We start from the raw sequence: 16,874 nt of genomic DNA on the forward strand, positions 1-16,874 counted from the left end.
TTTAAGATGTGGCTACTAGAAAATGTAAAATCACATACATGATTTACATTTATGGCTCACATTCTATTTCTATTGAGCAGAGCTGGTCTAGACAGTTACTTTCAGGAAGGTCAGAATGGCCAAGTCCCTCTATCTTAGGCAACCCAAAGCAGCCTACTAGTTTCAGAAAAGAAAGACCCTGGGATACAGGTCTTTCATGAACCCTGCTGTTTTGTGTCCCTTGACCTCCCCTTCTAAAGGCTGTATATTTTGTTAGAGAAGGCTTTCTTTCTTATGAAGTTGGGAACGGAAAAGATCGGACTTTCAGAAATAGGTGCACATGAGTTGGGGGAAGGGGAATGGAGAACATTGGATTGCTACAACAATGACTTACTGTTGAAGAATAGCAAACTAATTATCACATTACAATTCTCTCAGTCTACCAGGGTGGGTAATTAGCTTCCTTCGGGGGCTCCTTTAAAAAAAAGAAAGAAAGAGAAATATCCCTTCCCAGCAACTAGCTATTTTGTCCTTTTAATTCAATTCAATTCAACTGGGGACAAAGTTACATAAAGGGAAAATTAACACATTAATGGCTGAAATGGAAACAGAGAGAGACATGTTCTTTAGTTCTGAAGCCAGGCTTACCTTTGCTCATCAAAATGGCAAGTCTGGGGTTAATCAAAGTGTGGCACTGCATAAGCTTTTTTCAAATATCCCATAGGAGCCTCCTGGGCTCAGATTTTATCTTTTTACCACAGTTCCATGGCCTGATTTAAAGACAGACATAGCTAATATAACTTGGATTCTAAGAGTCCATCAGTTCTGCCCGGTGAAAATGAGCTCCTTACGGAAATATTATATAGACAACCAAATCCTTACTTAACTTGAGTTTAGGGCTTAGCAACAGACATTCCATTTGGGGCAAACTCAATATTGGCAGAAGTGAGGATTGAACTTGAAGGAAATAAAGTAGAAGGATTTGATTTATTCATGGAGCAGAACAGGAAAGGGACAACTTAAGGTCTAAAGACTAAGGAATAAAGAATGAAATTATAGCACAAATTACAGACCAAATAGCATCAATTTACTAAACCTCAAGTCAGAATGAATCTAGCTATTAACTGAACCATGAATTTGACCATATAGATATAGATATAGATATAGATATAGATATAGATATCTAGCAAACTTGTTCAAACCAGAATCAAACCTGTACATTTTCCAATGAAGTAGAACATCAAAACATTCCTTAAACTGAACCTGAACCCAGCCAATGTTTCATTTGGTTAGAATTCCTGCTAAAGAGGAACATTTTTGGTCTTTCTTTTGTCTTCAAAGGAAGACAATCTTCCATTGGTCTATCTTCCACAGACTTGGATTCTAAGAGTCTTTTGTTACTCAGGTTGAAAGAAGTTTTATAAATCCATTCACAAGTTCCACATCCAAAACTGACTAACACAGGATGGAAACAGGGTGGTACTACCACGTCCTAGAAATGAACAAAGCCTGTTTGCCCCACCTAACCTATTATCATTTGGTTAAGTGTATTTTAACCTGTATATGTCCCTGGCTAACAGCTAAAAAAATCTTGACATTTTATGAAACAATTGTTACTTTTTAAATCTCAAATGTCTGTAAGGAGAAATTTATGCCAACTGAAAAGTATGCACTGTCTATAGCTTATCATTCTGGTTATCTGCTTTTGTTTCTGTGGGAGCTATTTCACAATTCTGTAAATTGTAAATAACTGATAACAATGGAAAATTATCCTTATCTATAGAGATTCAAATTCTGAATTATCTAACGATGATATCAAATCTCAGAAAAGGCAAAAATCTTGCACAAATCACAAAGCTAGGAAGTGGCGTAGCTGGGACTTCTTAGAGAGTCATCTCCCTCTCTTTCATATCTTACCAATCTCCTCGTCCCAGCTTGGAATGGTCCTGAGTGAGGTGGAAGTGGAGAGGGGAAAATGGGTATAGCAAATCCAAACTTTAGCTAAGGTACTGTTTTGCCTGAGATCAGCTTTGCCCTTACGGAATGTTCACTGAATGGATGCCTTGGACTAGGCTCTAAACAAACTCCCATGAAATGGGCTTGGTTATGTTACAACCCTTCAGGGTTGGAATCATGAGGAGGCTATAGACACATTATCTGAGATGAGCCTAAACATTCTGGCAATTGCCATAAAGATTGTCTAGACTAGGGTTTGACTTCATTTATGTTCATGAACATCAGAATATAAATGAATATTCCAATTCTTTAAACTGAGAACACCATGTTAGATTGGTGGTAGGAAACAGAGGTTATTTGTAATTCTGCTATCTGCCAAGCAAATTCTCCTCATACACCCAAATTAGTTACTCTGTTTATCGTGTGGGTTGGAATAAATCTTCATTTCTTTTTTTCTTTTTATTTAGTGAAGGAGTTATGGAAAAGCAAGAGCTGATCTTGCCTGCCAAAGCCTGGGTTGGGATCTATTATACTGTAACTCCCTTCAATTTGACAAATATTCATTGAGTTCTAATATATTCATGTTATATCTCTGATATCTTAGAGTCAGTGAGGTGCATATTTTGTAGAAGGGAAATTCTGTAGGTGGCATTCTGGAGATCAGTGATTTGACATATATTGAAACTGTGTAGTTATAGGTAGTTGTGTTCATGTGTGCTGGGTAACCAATTGGATGCAGTCTGCAAAGAGGATCTATTTACTTCAAGCTGATACCACCTGAGAATTTCTAACTGATGGGTTATATGGTAGTTTAAAAACAGATATACAAATTCTTCAACACTCTTTCCTTTAATAAATAGAGTCTGGTTCCTCTCTCTTTGAATGTAGGTTGGACTTAGTGACTGCTTCCAATGAATATAATAAAGGAGAAGTGACAGTGTTGGCTACGGAGACTAGATCACAAAAGGCAATACATCTTGTTCTTTATTCATTCTCTTGGATCACAAACTAAGGTAGGAGATCTTGCCAACAGCCATATTGTAAGTGGATCCTACAGCCCCAGTTGAGCCTTCAGATGACTGCAGCCCCTACTAATATTTTAATGATACCCACATGAGAGACTCTGAGCCAGAACCACCTAGATAAAACACTCTAGAATTTCTTGCCCACCAAAACTGTGAGATAAAAAAAAATGCCTTTTTTTTTAAGCCACTAAGTTTTGGGGTAATGAATTTGTCTCACAGCAAGATACAAGTAATACAGGTTAGAAATCCCAGAAATAGCTACTGCTGTTTCTGAGAAATGATTAGCTAAGCAATTATTGCCAGACTTTATTAATATTGACCAAGTGTTTTAAAGTGTATTTTTGCAAGTCTGCTTAAGAACTGTCCAATTTTATTCTCAGCCCAAGTTTTAAAACCTAGGTCTTTGTAGTTTCAGCAATATAAATTTGCTTAGATATAGATTTATGTGCTCTTCTGTACATTTGAACAAGATAGCATCAAGGCACATGTATTTTTTATTTCTTCAGCAAACATTATCTAAATGCTTGATTGGTCTCTAGCACCCTGTTGGGTAAAATAGGTACTGTTGTGCATCTATTTATTCACAAATATTACTGGAGCATCTACTAGGGGCCAGGCACTATGCTGTGCACTGATGATATGAAAATGAACCTACCACATTACCTTTGAGGGGCTCAGCATTTAATTGGGCAAGTAGACAGGTAAACACATACTTGACAACACAGTGTGGTGAATATTACCCCAAAGATATGAATGGCATGCTATGGTATTGCAGAGACTGGAACAATTATCTCTACGTGAGGTATTGAAGGATGAATAGTTTTCAAGCAAAAAAGGCTGATGAGTTAGAGGGATGGCATTCCAGGTATGGGGGAACAGGTAGTGCAAAGACATGGAAGTACTAAAAGCCTGGGCTGCCTTTTCATACTTTAATTTCCTCAACCCAAGAATAAAGAGATGGCTGGTAATATGCATGCTCCTGGCAGTGTGATGCAGGAAGTACAGGCTATTCATCTTGGCACAAGCATTTCATAGCCATCAGGCTACTCATGATGCCCCAAACTGAAGGGCCGTTTTGTTTTCCCAAGGCTCTCAGACTGCAAGAATTCTCATGATAAACTCTGAGCCTTGGGATGACAAATGTATAAGTATTTTGGACCATATAGTTTCCTTAGTGTGAAGAACCTCAAGTTGTGCATAAATCTAAGCTTCTGAACTTGGACTTCTAAGGCCTTTTATTTTTGATATTTTTTATAAAAGAATGGAAGACATTGCCTCTTAGATCAGTGTCACTCAAACTGTGGGTCCAAGACAAGATAGGGTTCACATCAGAATGCAAATCAACATACTGCTGCCTTCATCAATAAAATCAGGCTCTGAAAAAAAGTCAGCTGAGCTAAATGGTTTGCTTAATGGCATAGTTTATTTACATTTGGCACAAGCTCCTAATCTTGCCACAGACTGACTGGTAACAAATGGTTCATGGATTGGCAGTGATCAATAGACCACATGTTTTAGATAACTCACTATCCACTAAATAAAATCTTCTATGGCAAATCTCTTTGTTTTCTTTTAGAACCTGGTATGTGCTTTACTTTCCGGTTGTGAGGTTTATACAATTTATCTTGTCCACCTATATATATGGCATATATATGTAGTGTACTTGTTTCCCTTTTTGTTTTGGCTTCTAATTACTTCAGAGTCAAATTTGAAGCTCAAGTGAGTCAACTATGTTGACACTTTGGGGTGTTGTTTTTTATATTCTTTTTCTTGATTCTGATTTTTAATTTCAGGTTTATGGTTAACTTGATTATTCCATTGAATATGTTTTTGCCACATGATGTTGAAGATGATGAAAATGATGACAACCATGAAAATAAGCATTACAGCAAGCATAGACAACGGGCCAGGCTTCTGGTTTGCATCCATTTGAGTGGAATAATGGTTGTAGCTGTGCCTCCATGACTCCAAACAAGTTTTACTGTTTTAGTCCCTGAATTGATAGAATAGGGTTTCATGGAGACACAGTGGTGTTCATGAGGAACTGATTCCTCTGCATGCAGAGAGTATTGTCCTCCATAAATGAAGTCAGCGTGCACAGTTAGGAAAAGAGCACTCACCGTCTTGGTCGTTACCTGAGTCAGCTGGAGACTTGCTTCGGCGCATAGGACCAGGGCTCTTGGCTGAAGTCTTCTGAGGTGTTGGGGATGCCTTTGGGCCAGCTGTGGCTGATGGGTTTCCCTTCATGACTCGGCATTCTGGGGCAAAAGGACACAGACAGCTTAGTAGAGGATAAAACAGGCTCAGCATGTTATCAGCCTCTGGAAACCGAAATAACCACCACAGGCCAAAGGACCTAAATGGGTCAGGATTACAATGTGGTCCTTATTATTAGTAGGAGCCATGGTTCTGGGGAGGGAGGCATTAGGGAAACCTTCAAAAGCCACCTGGGCTAAGCTAGGTGTTTAAGCCCCTGAATTATGAAAACAAGGGCAAGAGTCCACAAACAGGTCAAGTACGCAATTAAATAGTCAATTCAATCATTTATGGACAAGCTAGCTATGTCTCAGAATAGCACCTATTGATATAACGTTTAATTAATTTCCCTGAATTAGAGATTAACAGCTCAGAGGTTACAGCTACACAGATGAAACATCCATTGAGTAATTTGAAGGAGAGGTAAGGAGCTACCACTTACTATTACATGCCACACGTTATAATAGTCACATGATGGATATCATGTCACTTTATATAAATAAGTACTATGACCACCACCATCTTGCATTTATCAAGTTTTTTTCGATTTCCCATGTATGTTATTGCCATCCCTTATGGGAAGTTAATGAATAAATGGGCCCCAGTGACTCTGTCACTAAAAACTTAAGAAAGCTTGCTGGTGTGTGGGAGAGTCTGCCAAACGTTCTTGTATTTGCCCAAGCCTCAGTCTGACACCTTTGGAACACCCTTTCTATGCAGGTCGCTCAGCATCCCCTTCTATGGTCATTTTGGGCACTAATAGTGCTAATTTATTAGAAGGATTATTATTCTCATTTTGCTGATGAGAGTACAAAAAACTTAACCCCCTTGCCTAGGGCCACAAAACAAGAAATTAGTAAAATAAGGTCTAAAAGTCAAGTCTCCTGAGTTCCAGTTTAGTGCTCTTTCTACTACAGTTTTTCCAACCTTGTGCTGTGATGCACAAAGGGGAGTCAAACAGCAGAGTAGAGGATATAGTCTTTCCTTTCCTTTAAACACTTTCTTGTTGCCTCCTACTTAAAGGTGCATTGAAATATAAATTAAACAGAAAGATTAGAGGAGCTTTTCTGGTAAATTGAATATTTTAGGAAACTGAGTTAAGCAGAAAGCCCCTTTTTGTTTGTTTCACTTCTTGTTTTGGTTGGTGACCTTTAGTGATCACTGTCCAGAGCTGAAGATACAGAAGGTATAGGAAATTGGACATAACCTGAGGTTTGTTTAGCTATTCTACAGTCATTGCCTCTTCCTAAAGGGAACACAGCAGAAATGCCACCTCTTACAGGGTTCTTGTCACTTGAGTTGTTTATAAAGTCTATATTAGCAAAATTCCCTTTGATTTTTTTCACTTTGCTTCTCCTAAATGGGAAATATGCTCTGAATGTATCTTTCCATCAGCATCACATTCTACCCTTGTTGCTGCGTGAGCTAATTAATCTTTAAAGTAACCTAATTAACCAGGTTGTTTGAGTCCAACCTGGAGCTTGGACTCAAACAAAGGGAGATGGGAAGACAATTAGATCCTTCTTATTATTAACAACCCTCTGTAATCCTGAATCACAAGGCAGACGAATGCGGCAGCAAGTCTGATGGTGTGAAAAGGGTTTGACACTAAGAATACTGTGGAAAAATCTCTCTAAATTGGAACCATAATCATGAGCTAAATAGCTGGAGGACATTGAATGGAGAAAAAAAGGATATGTATAATATCCAAGTTCTGACTGAAAATATTCCTTCCTGTGGTCTGATTGTGCCTGTTATCCCATGTGACACAATATATGGTTCAAGAAATATGGTCACTATTGGGGCAGATAGTGAGTTTTATTGAGTTTGGAGCCTGGGACTCTGGGACATCCAGTCAGTCTTTCAGTCTTACATGGGTCATGACCCATGTATCCAAATATACAGGAGAAAGACTAACATTATAAGCCCTTGAAGGATCATGCATGGATGTTTTCCATGCCATACAAACCCATGGAAATCCTAAAGGATAGAAGGGGAGAGAACAATGGAGCAATAAAACCCAGTGGTTATGCTTACCATTTTCATCCAGAGAAAAATCATCCTGAGCATAGCGAAATTTTTCAGGACCACAGGCAATAAACACATCATCATCACCAAAGAAATCATGGAGACAGGTTACCTATGGAGAAAGCAGAAACAGTGATTGTATATGATGGTCTTGTGACAATGAACCTCACACTACATTGACAAGGAGAAAAGCTTCCCATCTAGGCCATCATCTTCAGCTCCCAGGAGTTTTCTTTTTCTTAAAACACGTACCACATTCATAGTCTGAATCATGACCCCTAGTGAGGGATGATACACTGAGTACCATTGTCTATCCATGTTTCATGTATGGTACTTTCAATTGCATCAAGAGTAAGACTGAGACCATGTCCAAATGGAATACCCTTTTCTGAAGAAAAGTCAACCAGCAGATGGTCCTACAAATGTCACCTTTTCTCAGAGCCTCAAAGACAGGAAGCTCCTGGCCCAACTCTAGGGCGAGGGACTGGGCCAAGGAAGATGAGAAAAATCTTCTGCAGCCTGACTGTAGCTGACCCAGAAGTGGAAATGTGCTGCTTCATCTGAATGAGTTCTAAAAGAAGGACATCATTTCTTAACTGCTTTAGACACACAAAAATTGAACTTTTGCTAAAGCTGGCCGAGAACCTGGTAGTGGCCCAGAATACCATTTCTTCCTGTGAAACCAGAAGAGGAAAACTTCATCATGAGCAATGGGTCCCAATAGGTCTGAGTTTCTGCTGGTAGAGCCATGTTCCCAGGACCCTCATGCCTGCTAGCATCCTAAGCATTACTGCTTCTCCACAACAGACAGACAGTCTCCCCAATCCCCTTTCTGCACAAAGAGATGAGGGTCCCTGGGAAAGTATACTGCTCCCTGCAGCCTCCCCACTTCTCGGCTTTCCTAATTACATCTGATAATTAGTCCAGCACATCAGGGAAACCCCTGGAGGAACCATAGAGTCAAAACATGCTTATCCCACCTCTTAGTTTGAAAGTGTTCAAAGCCTCTAATTGTTCTAAGTTTCCCATTCAAGCTGCCAGCAATGGCTTTCCAAAGGCATGGTGCTCACAAACTAACAACAGCTTGCTGGGTGCAGAGAGCAATATGTTACATTAGAAAAATATTTATATTAATAACATCACTCCCACCCAAGGTTAACTCAATCCCTGTTTTCCCAGCCAAAATGATGGCAAGCCTTACACAAAAGGAGATATACTTAAAGATTATCCCCATTGTGTCAGCCTCCCAATCATCCAAGAGATGCCCAGAGAAGAGAAGGCGACTTGAAGGACTGCAGGGTCACTCTCATTAAGCCTCTTTCCAGTCCTGGGTCTTGACCTCATCAAATTGGCCAACACCTTTCTTCAGCCCACTTGTCCTTCATCTATTCATTTCATGATCACAGAATGACAATCAGAGCTACCAACTAATTGAATGCTTACTCTGTGACAGGCACTCTGGTAAGTACTTCCAAATCTGTCATCTCATTTTACCCTCACAAGAAACTCTAGAAGTCAGTATTTATTGTCATTACTATTTTAGGCTTGAGAAAACTGTGACCCAGAGACAATAAATAAGTTTTCCAGGTGGAGATCAATGAAGCCAAATAAACACAGATCTATCTAACTTCAAAGCCTGTCCTTTTAACCACTTGGCAATACAAAGCACTTACATATAGATCAGTCACTGGGGAGACAAATATGAATAAGACTCAGGCCATGACTTCATGGAGCTCACAGTCTGATGAGGTGAGATACATTGAAATAGAGCATTTCAATTTAGTGTCATGAGTGCTAGGATGGGAGTATCTGTTGGTGCTGTGAAAGCTATTGATTACCATGTCCAAATGACCCCAGTCACTGGTTAGCACTGTTAGTCCAATAGGCATCCTGCATATTGTCCTAGTAGTGGATCCAATGACAGAGGCTACATGGTTTGAGCTTAGCTGCAGACCTCCTACCAATATCTTGGACCTTGGCTCAATAAAACACAGAGCCCTTAACTCTGATATACCAAATATCTGTGAACTATTTACCTGCCACCACATCCTTGACCCTGAAGATCTCTGCCATATCTTCCTATTTGAGGCTGCCTTTGACCCGGACTAGCTGACTTCATTTTTAGTCATGAGTCAGGAATACCTCACCCGTGAGTGTCCCTCTGTTAGTAGTCTCAAGGATTTAGCACTTTGTTTCAAGACCTGCCTGTATTTTCATGAGGACTCACTTAGTTCTCCCTATTGGATCACAGGTTTCTGAATCTAACAGCCAAATTTATACCTTCCTCTATATCTTCCTGTGGTTCCTTGTAGAGAGCTTATCACATAGTGAAAATTTACTTAGGGCTGTTTCTGCCTCAGCTGCATGCAAAGAAGGTAAGAAACAGGAACATTCAGGGGCTTTGTAAGGATATACAAAGACAGAAAAGTAGGAATAAGAAAGATGAAATCAATTGCGGCAGACAACGGAGATTAGCATTTAGAGACTTTAAAAGGCAACACAAATATACAAATTTAGGAACAAGAAAGTAGAAATAATGTGAATTCAGAAACTATTCTTCACATAACTATGCTAATTAGTTTGAAAACAAATGAAATGGATGATTTTTAAAGAAAAGTCTAAGCCGGGTGCAGTGGCTTAGGCCTGTAATCCCAGCACTTTGGGAGGCCAAGGCAGGTGGATCATGATGTCAGGAGATCGAGACCATCCTGGCCAACAAGGTGAAACTCCGTCTTTACTAAAATACAAAAAACTAGTCCGGCGTGGTGGTGCACACCTGTAATCCCAGCTACTGGGAGGGGTGGGGCGCGGGGGAGCTGAGGCAGGAGAATCGCTCGAACCTGGGAGGCGGAGATTGCAGTGAGCCGAGATCACACTACTGCACTCCAGCCCGGCAACAGAGAGAGACTCCGAAAAAAAGAAAAAAGAGAAAGAAAGAAAAGAAAAGTCTCAATAATCAAATTAGTTCAAAAAGAAATAGAAAATTGAAACTAGCTAATAGCTGTAAAAAAAATTTAGTAAATGCTTCAAACAGCAGCCTTCCCTGCGAAGTCACCAGAGCATTCATTTTGGAGGTATTTGTGGAAATTGCTTCCTAAGAATAAAACCTAAAAGCTCCAAAGCAGCCATCTCAGACACATGCCATGATATCCTATTATAGGACAATAATGTCTTACATATTGCTCTAGGGGTTGCTGTTACAATGATCCACCCTCCTCCAACCACAAGCCTCTCCACCCGCACCCAGGCTTTGGGAAAAGCCTTTGGATAACCCCTCTTTGGGGGAGCTTCTAAGAAAGGCAAAGTCCCCTATGCTTCTGACAGACTCACAGTGGTGTGGCTGGCTTCAAGCACAATCATGCTACAATCCAGCTGTTCAGCATCAGATGTCTTTGTGTGATCCCATTCCATATTTTACTGGCTCCCAAATGCAGACAAATGCACTTTGTGCATGTGGATACCCAGCTTTCCTAAATGTCTTAGCTATTGAGACACAGCAGCCCCGCATCTTTGTTACAGGGTTGGGAAAACAGAATGCTCTCCTTCTTAAATAAGAGGAACTCAAAGCACAGAGAGTCGAAGTGTCCCAAGGATACACAGCTGGCTCATGGCAGAGTTGGGACTAGCATTCAGGTGTTCTGCTTCAATTCAGGACAAAATAACTCAATTGCCTGAAAGAACATATTATCCTAAAGCACTGACTTCAAAGGCATATCTACAGCCTAGACAGGAAAATCTATATTTGTCCTAATCAATGCCTGCTGTGCATTAGAACATCTTACTGGATTGAAAAAATAATCTTCTTTAAGGATATGTTTAATCTATGGACAACACAACTCCTATTCATTACTGTAACAATAACCAAGTATATGGTGGAGAAGGAGGACAAGGAGAGGGAGAGGGAGAAGGAGGAAGAAAAGAAAGAGGAAGAAGAAGGAAAAGAAGGAGGAGGAGGAGAAGAAGAATGGAATATAAGAAATAATTCTCAAATGAAACTCACACTCACTTAACACCTGCTTTTTAAAATTCCATGGAGGTAATGTGATACAAAGTCCACCTTAACTAACATTACACATGTATGATTTTCCAAGTTAGTTTTTTGAGATATAATTTCCATTACAAGGGGGCAACAGAAATAGTAAATATAATAATCATCATAATATCACTTACAGCATTACAGCATCCTCAGGGATCAAAGGTCTTACTGACATCAGCTTCAGTATGAATCATACTTGGATTTTTAAGTCAGGGAAGAGAACACAAAGGCATGACACCTACCATTATAATTAATCAACTTCCAGCACAAAATCAATAAAATCAACTCACATTAACATTGAACCATTAACTCAATGCTCTTCCTTTGGAAAAAAAAAAAACAAAACAGTACGTGTTGGGGGAAGGGAAGCCAGCTTGGTTGTGCATTAGCATGAATGATAGATTATATGGATAGTCCAGTGGCTTAAATGTCAAAGTACATATGGGGAAATGGAGACAACAGATCACTGTGTCAGAGAAGTTTGAGTCTATTAGCTGCAAATAGTAACTTCACTGTGTGACTTGATTTAAGCTTGATTAGATTCTCCATCCACATATTACAGATACTGACAGTTCATTTTTGAACATGCCTGGTTCTAGTAGATTCTACATTTCACTTACCTAACTATTCAGAAGTAAATGTTTTCTCGAGAAGTAAGGTCTTGCTCACATTATCTATGATGCTCACTTTTAACTTGTAAAATATTTTCTTCAAAAGTTCAATTCTACTAATATTGATACATTAAGCACTTACTAGGGCAAATGAACTCTGTAAGAGATACAGAAATGTGTAATAAAGGGCCGTGTCTTCAAAGAGTTGACAACATAATAAGCAAGTCAGGATTACACAAATAATTGGAATACAAGGCAGACTGTTGTTAGCACTATTATAAAGATGCAAAGAGCAAGGGATGCACAGAAGACAAAGAGAACAATTCTAATTATGAACTGGGGAAGGCTTCAAGGAGAAAAACTGAGTCTTGAAGGATAAGTGGGATATAGGTTGATGGAGGTATTCCAGGCAGAGGTGATTGCAAAACAAAGGTAGGTACCTTTTTCTTAACAGCCCTAGGAAGAGTTGCATGCTGTTGACTACAGTAACGCATTCTGATTTTCCAAAGCTGTGCACAGCACAATTGCTTAGACTCACCTGCCAACCTTCTGCACAGGCAAAACATAGGGTTGTCTGTTGGTGGAATTCAGGGTGAAGAGGAGGGCAGAGAGTGTCAATGAGGAGGAGTGGCCGGAGTGGTAAAGAAGAGGGAAACACTGTGGCAAGGAACACAAACCACACTGATTTTTCAGTCTTGCCAACAGTGTGCCTTGCCTATCAAGAATGGCAGGGAAATTTTGCAAAATGAGTCAATAAAATCTCAGTAAACATAACAGATGAGGCTTTTTCTAAATGTTACTGCTACTCGTATTTTGGAACATTTCCCACCTACCAGCCCTGGACCAGCTCCAGTCAGAGGTTGACACAGAGTTGGCTTGGTGAACTGCAGCAACCTTTTGGAAACAACCTTGACTTTTTTTTTTTTTTCACAGATCTCTTTATTCAATGCCCTGAACTTCCCTAAAATCTGTGCTGAAATAATAACAATGGCACTTACACGTGTATGGTATTTTTACTGTTTTTGAAACACTTCCACATTTATGGTATTTTATGTTTTCTTTCATACTTGTAATTCTCCTCTCAACTCAATCCAATCAGGCTTCCATTCCCATTGCTCCACCAAGGCTGCTCTTGTTAAGGCCAAGAATGTTCCATGTTGTCAAATCCAATGGTCCTTCTCTGGCCTCATCTTACTCAACCCATCAGCAACACTGGATATAAGTTGATCGAGTTCTTTTCCCTAAATACTTTTCCTTCTTTGCTTCTGTGAGATCACCATCTTCTGAATTTCCTTCTGCTTCAATCTCTTTTGCTAGATTCTTTTCCTTTTTTAGACTTCCAGTATTTGAAAGCCCCAGTGCTCAGGTCTTACATCTCTTTTATTTTTTATTTACATATTTTTACTAGGTGATCATATCCAGTTCCAAGTCTTTATACACTGCTATGGTGTCAGTGTTTGTCCCCTCCAAAACTTATGTTGAAACTTACTCCCCAATGTGGCATTATTGAAAGGTGGGGATTTTTAGAGATGATTGGGTCATGAAAGCTCTGGATGAATGGGTTAATGGATTAATGAGTTATCATGGGAGAACTGGTGCCTTTATAAGAAGAGAAAGTGAGACCTGAGCTAGCATGTTCAGTCCCCTTGCCATGTGATGCCCTATACCACCTCGGAACTCTACAGAAAGTCCCTACCAGCAAGAAGGCCCTCACCAGATTTGGCCCCTTGACCTTGAACTTCACAGCCTCCAGGACTGTAAGAAATAAATTATGTTTCTTTATAAATTACCCAGCTTCAGGTAATCTGTTATAAGCAACAGACAATTAACTAAGACACATACCATATATATACTGGATACTCACACATTGATATCTCCAGGTCCTTCTTACCCCTGTACTCTAGACATGTATATCCATCCAACTGCCTGTTCAATATCTCCACTTGCTTGTCTGATAGGCATCCCATGTTTAATATGCCCAAGACTAAACTGTTATTTCTTTCCTCCATATTTTACTTCCCTTCAGCTTTCCTTATCTTAAAGAAAAGGCGCAATCCACACAATCACCCAAACCAGAAACCTGAGAGTCGTTTTTCATTAGGAGCCACTTTTCTCCCTCTCCCTGGTCACGGTACTAGTCTAAAATACACTACAATGTAGTCTCATAACTGTTCTCTAGGCAGCATGCCTTCACCATGCCCCACAAATACCTATTCTGTTTTGCATAAAGCAGTCAGAGTAGTATTTTACAATTTTAATCAGGAATATCACTCTTCTGTTTAAAACCCTTGAAAGCCTGCCCATCACTGATAGAATAAAATCCAAACATTTCAGCTCCCTGAGTGGGGGAAGGGCAGCATTCATCTCTATAGCTCCAGGCCACACTTTTCCCCTGCTAGAGCCAGGGAGCTGTACTGCTTAGTCCCAAGACATGTCCCCAACAGCCCAGCACACTGGCTGTGGCAGACTGTGGCCAGAGTGGCCTCTTCAGGCCTGACCCTGACTCATCCTTCCTCACTGGGTGGGGATTCCCTGCAGGAAGTTTATTAACTCTAGTCAGAGGCTCAGGGGCAGAACTCTGATCTCCGTGGGCCTGAACCTGTAGGGGTAAGTGTGGCTGCAGTCTCTGTAGACCAGCAGACTTAGCCTTTCTTCCCGGTAGTTCTGAGGAATCAGGGCAGCCCAGATGAGTGGGTTTTCCCCCACTGAGGCACACCCCTTCCACCAAGGGACAAAGTGCTTCATTAAATGGGTCCTGTTCCCCATGCCACCCGACTGAATAAGACCCTTCAACAGGGGTTGTCAGACAAACTCATACAGGTGCAATCCTACCGGCATCAGGTTGGTGCCCCTTGAGGTCAGAGATACCAGAAGAAGGAAGACACCCATCTTTGCTGTTCTCCAGCCTCCTTGAGTGACATCTCTAGGCATGGAGTGAACCAGATGAATAGGGCCTGAAGTGAACCCCCAGCAAACCACAGCCACCCTACAGAAGAGGGACCTGACCATTAAAAGAAAAACAAACAAACAGAAAGCAACAACAACGCATCAACAACAACCAAAGAGCCCCCACAAAAACCCCATGCAAAGGTCAGCAGCCTCAAAGATTGAAACTAGACAAACTCATGAAGATGAGAAAGAATCAATGAAAAAATGCTGAAAACCCAAAAGCCCAGAGTACCTCTTCCCCAAATGATCTCAATGTCTCTTCAAGGGCACAGAATTAGAAGGAGGATGAGATGGACGAATTGAGAGAAGTAGGCTTCAGAAGATGGGTAATGAAAAAACTATGCTGAGCTAAAGGAACATGTTCTAACCCAATGCAAAGAAGGTAAGAACCTTGATTAAAGGTTGGAGGAGCTGCTAACTAGAATAGCCAGTTTAGACAGAAACATAAATGACCTCATGGAGCTGAAAAACACAGCATGAGAACTTCATGAAGCATACACAAGTATTAATAGCCAACTCGACCAAGCAGAAGAAAGGATATCAGAGTTTGAAGACCACCTTACTGAAATAAGGCATGCAGAAAATATTAGAAGAAAAGGAATGAAAAGGAATGAACAAACCCTCCAAGAAATATGGGACTTTGCAAAAAGACTGAACCTACGATTGATTGCAGTACATAAAGGAGACAGGGAGAATGGAAACAAGCCAAAAAACACACTTCACGGTATTATCCAGGAGAACTTCCCCAACCTAGCAAGACAGGCCAATATGCAAATTCAGGAAATACAGAGAACACCACTAAGATACCCCATGAGAAGATCAACCCCAAGACACATAATCATCAGATTCTCCAAGGTCTAAATGAAGGAAAAAATGTTAAGGGCAGCCAGAGAGAAAGGCCAGGTCACCTACAGAGGGAAACCCATCAGACTAACAGCAGACTTCTCAGCAGAAACTCTACAAGCCAGAAGAGATTGGGGGCCAATATCTAACATTCTTAAAAAAAGGAATTTTCCACCGAGAATTTCACATCCAGTCAAACTAAGCTTCATAAGCAAAGGAGAAATAAAATCTTTTCCAGACAAACAGATGCCGAGGGATTTCATTACCACTAGGCCTGCCTTGAAAGAGCTCCTGAAAAAGCACTAAATATGGAAGGGAAAAACTGGTACCAGCCACTGCAAAAACACACCAAAATATAAAAACCAATGACACTATGAAGAAACTGCATCAAATAGTGTGCAAAATAACCAGATAGTATCATTATGACATGATCAGATTAACAGATATCAATACTAACCTTACATTTAAATGGACTAAATGCCCCAATGAAAACACACAGACTGGAAAATTGAATAAAGAGTCAAGACCTATTGGTGTGCTATATTCAGGAGATGCATGTCATGTGCAAAGACACACACCAGCTCAAAATAAAGGGATGGAGGAAAATTTACCAAGCAAATGGAAAGCAAAAAAAAAAAAAAAAAAAAAAAAAGCAGGGATTGCAATCCCAGTCTCTGACAAAACAGACTTTAAACCAACAAAGATCAAAAAAAGACAAAGAAGGATGTTACATAATTGTAAAGGGAACAATTCAACAAGAAGGGCTAACTATTTTATATATATATATATATCCATCCAATACAGGAGCATCCATATTCAAAAAACAAGTTCTTAGAGGCCTACAAAGAGACTTAGACTCCCACACAATAATAGTGGGAGACTTTAACACCCCACTGTCAATATTAGACATATCAATGAGACAGAAAATTAACAAGGATATTCCAGACTTTAACTCAGCTTTGGATCAAGTGGACCTAAAAGACATCTACAGAACTCTCCACCCCAAATCAAGAGAATACACATTTTTCTCAGCACCACATGGCACTTATTCTAAAATCGACCACATAATTGGAAGTAAAACACTCCTCAGCAAAAGCAAAAGAACTGAAATCCTAACAAACGGTCTCTCAGACCACAGTTCAATCAAATTAGAGCTCAAGATTAAGAAACTCACTCAAAACCACATGATTA

General features: G+C 40.1%; 1 protein-coding gene across 10 annotated transcripts in view; it reads right to left on the bottom strand.

Moving 5' to 3' along the window:
- The window catches only part of DCX (doublecortin), a 117,116-nt gene that overhangs the window by 31,540 nt on the left and 68,702 nt on the right, over nt 1–16,874 (bottom strand). For 5 of the 10 annotated variants that reach the window (XM_054544974.1, XM_009235172.2, XM_009235173.2 and 2 more), the window contains exons 4-5: nt 7,254–7,356; nt 5,096–5,218 (exon numbers count right to left, since the gene is read on the bottom strand). In XM_054544974.1, coding sequence (XP_054400949.1) covers nt 5,096–5,218; nt 7,254–7,356 — 226 coding nt within the window. Of the gene's footprint in view, nt 1–5,080; nt 5,219–7,253; nt 7,357–16,874 lie in introns of all 10 variants that reach the window. The other 5 variants (XM_054544973.1, XM_009235171.2, XM_054544971.1 and 2 more) reach the window with 1 other exon arrangement.

The sequence above is a fragment of the Pongo abelii genome, chromosome X (genome assembly GCF_028885655.2).
Source record: "Pongo abelii isolate AG06213 chromosome X, NHGRI_mPonAbe1-v2.0_pri, whole genome shotgun sequence".
Lineage (NCBI taxonomy): Eukaryota > Metazoa > Chordata > Mammalia > Primates > Hominidae > Pongo > Pongo abelii.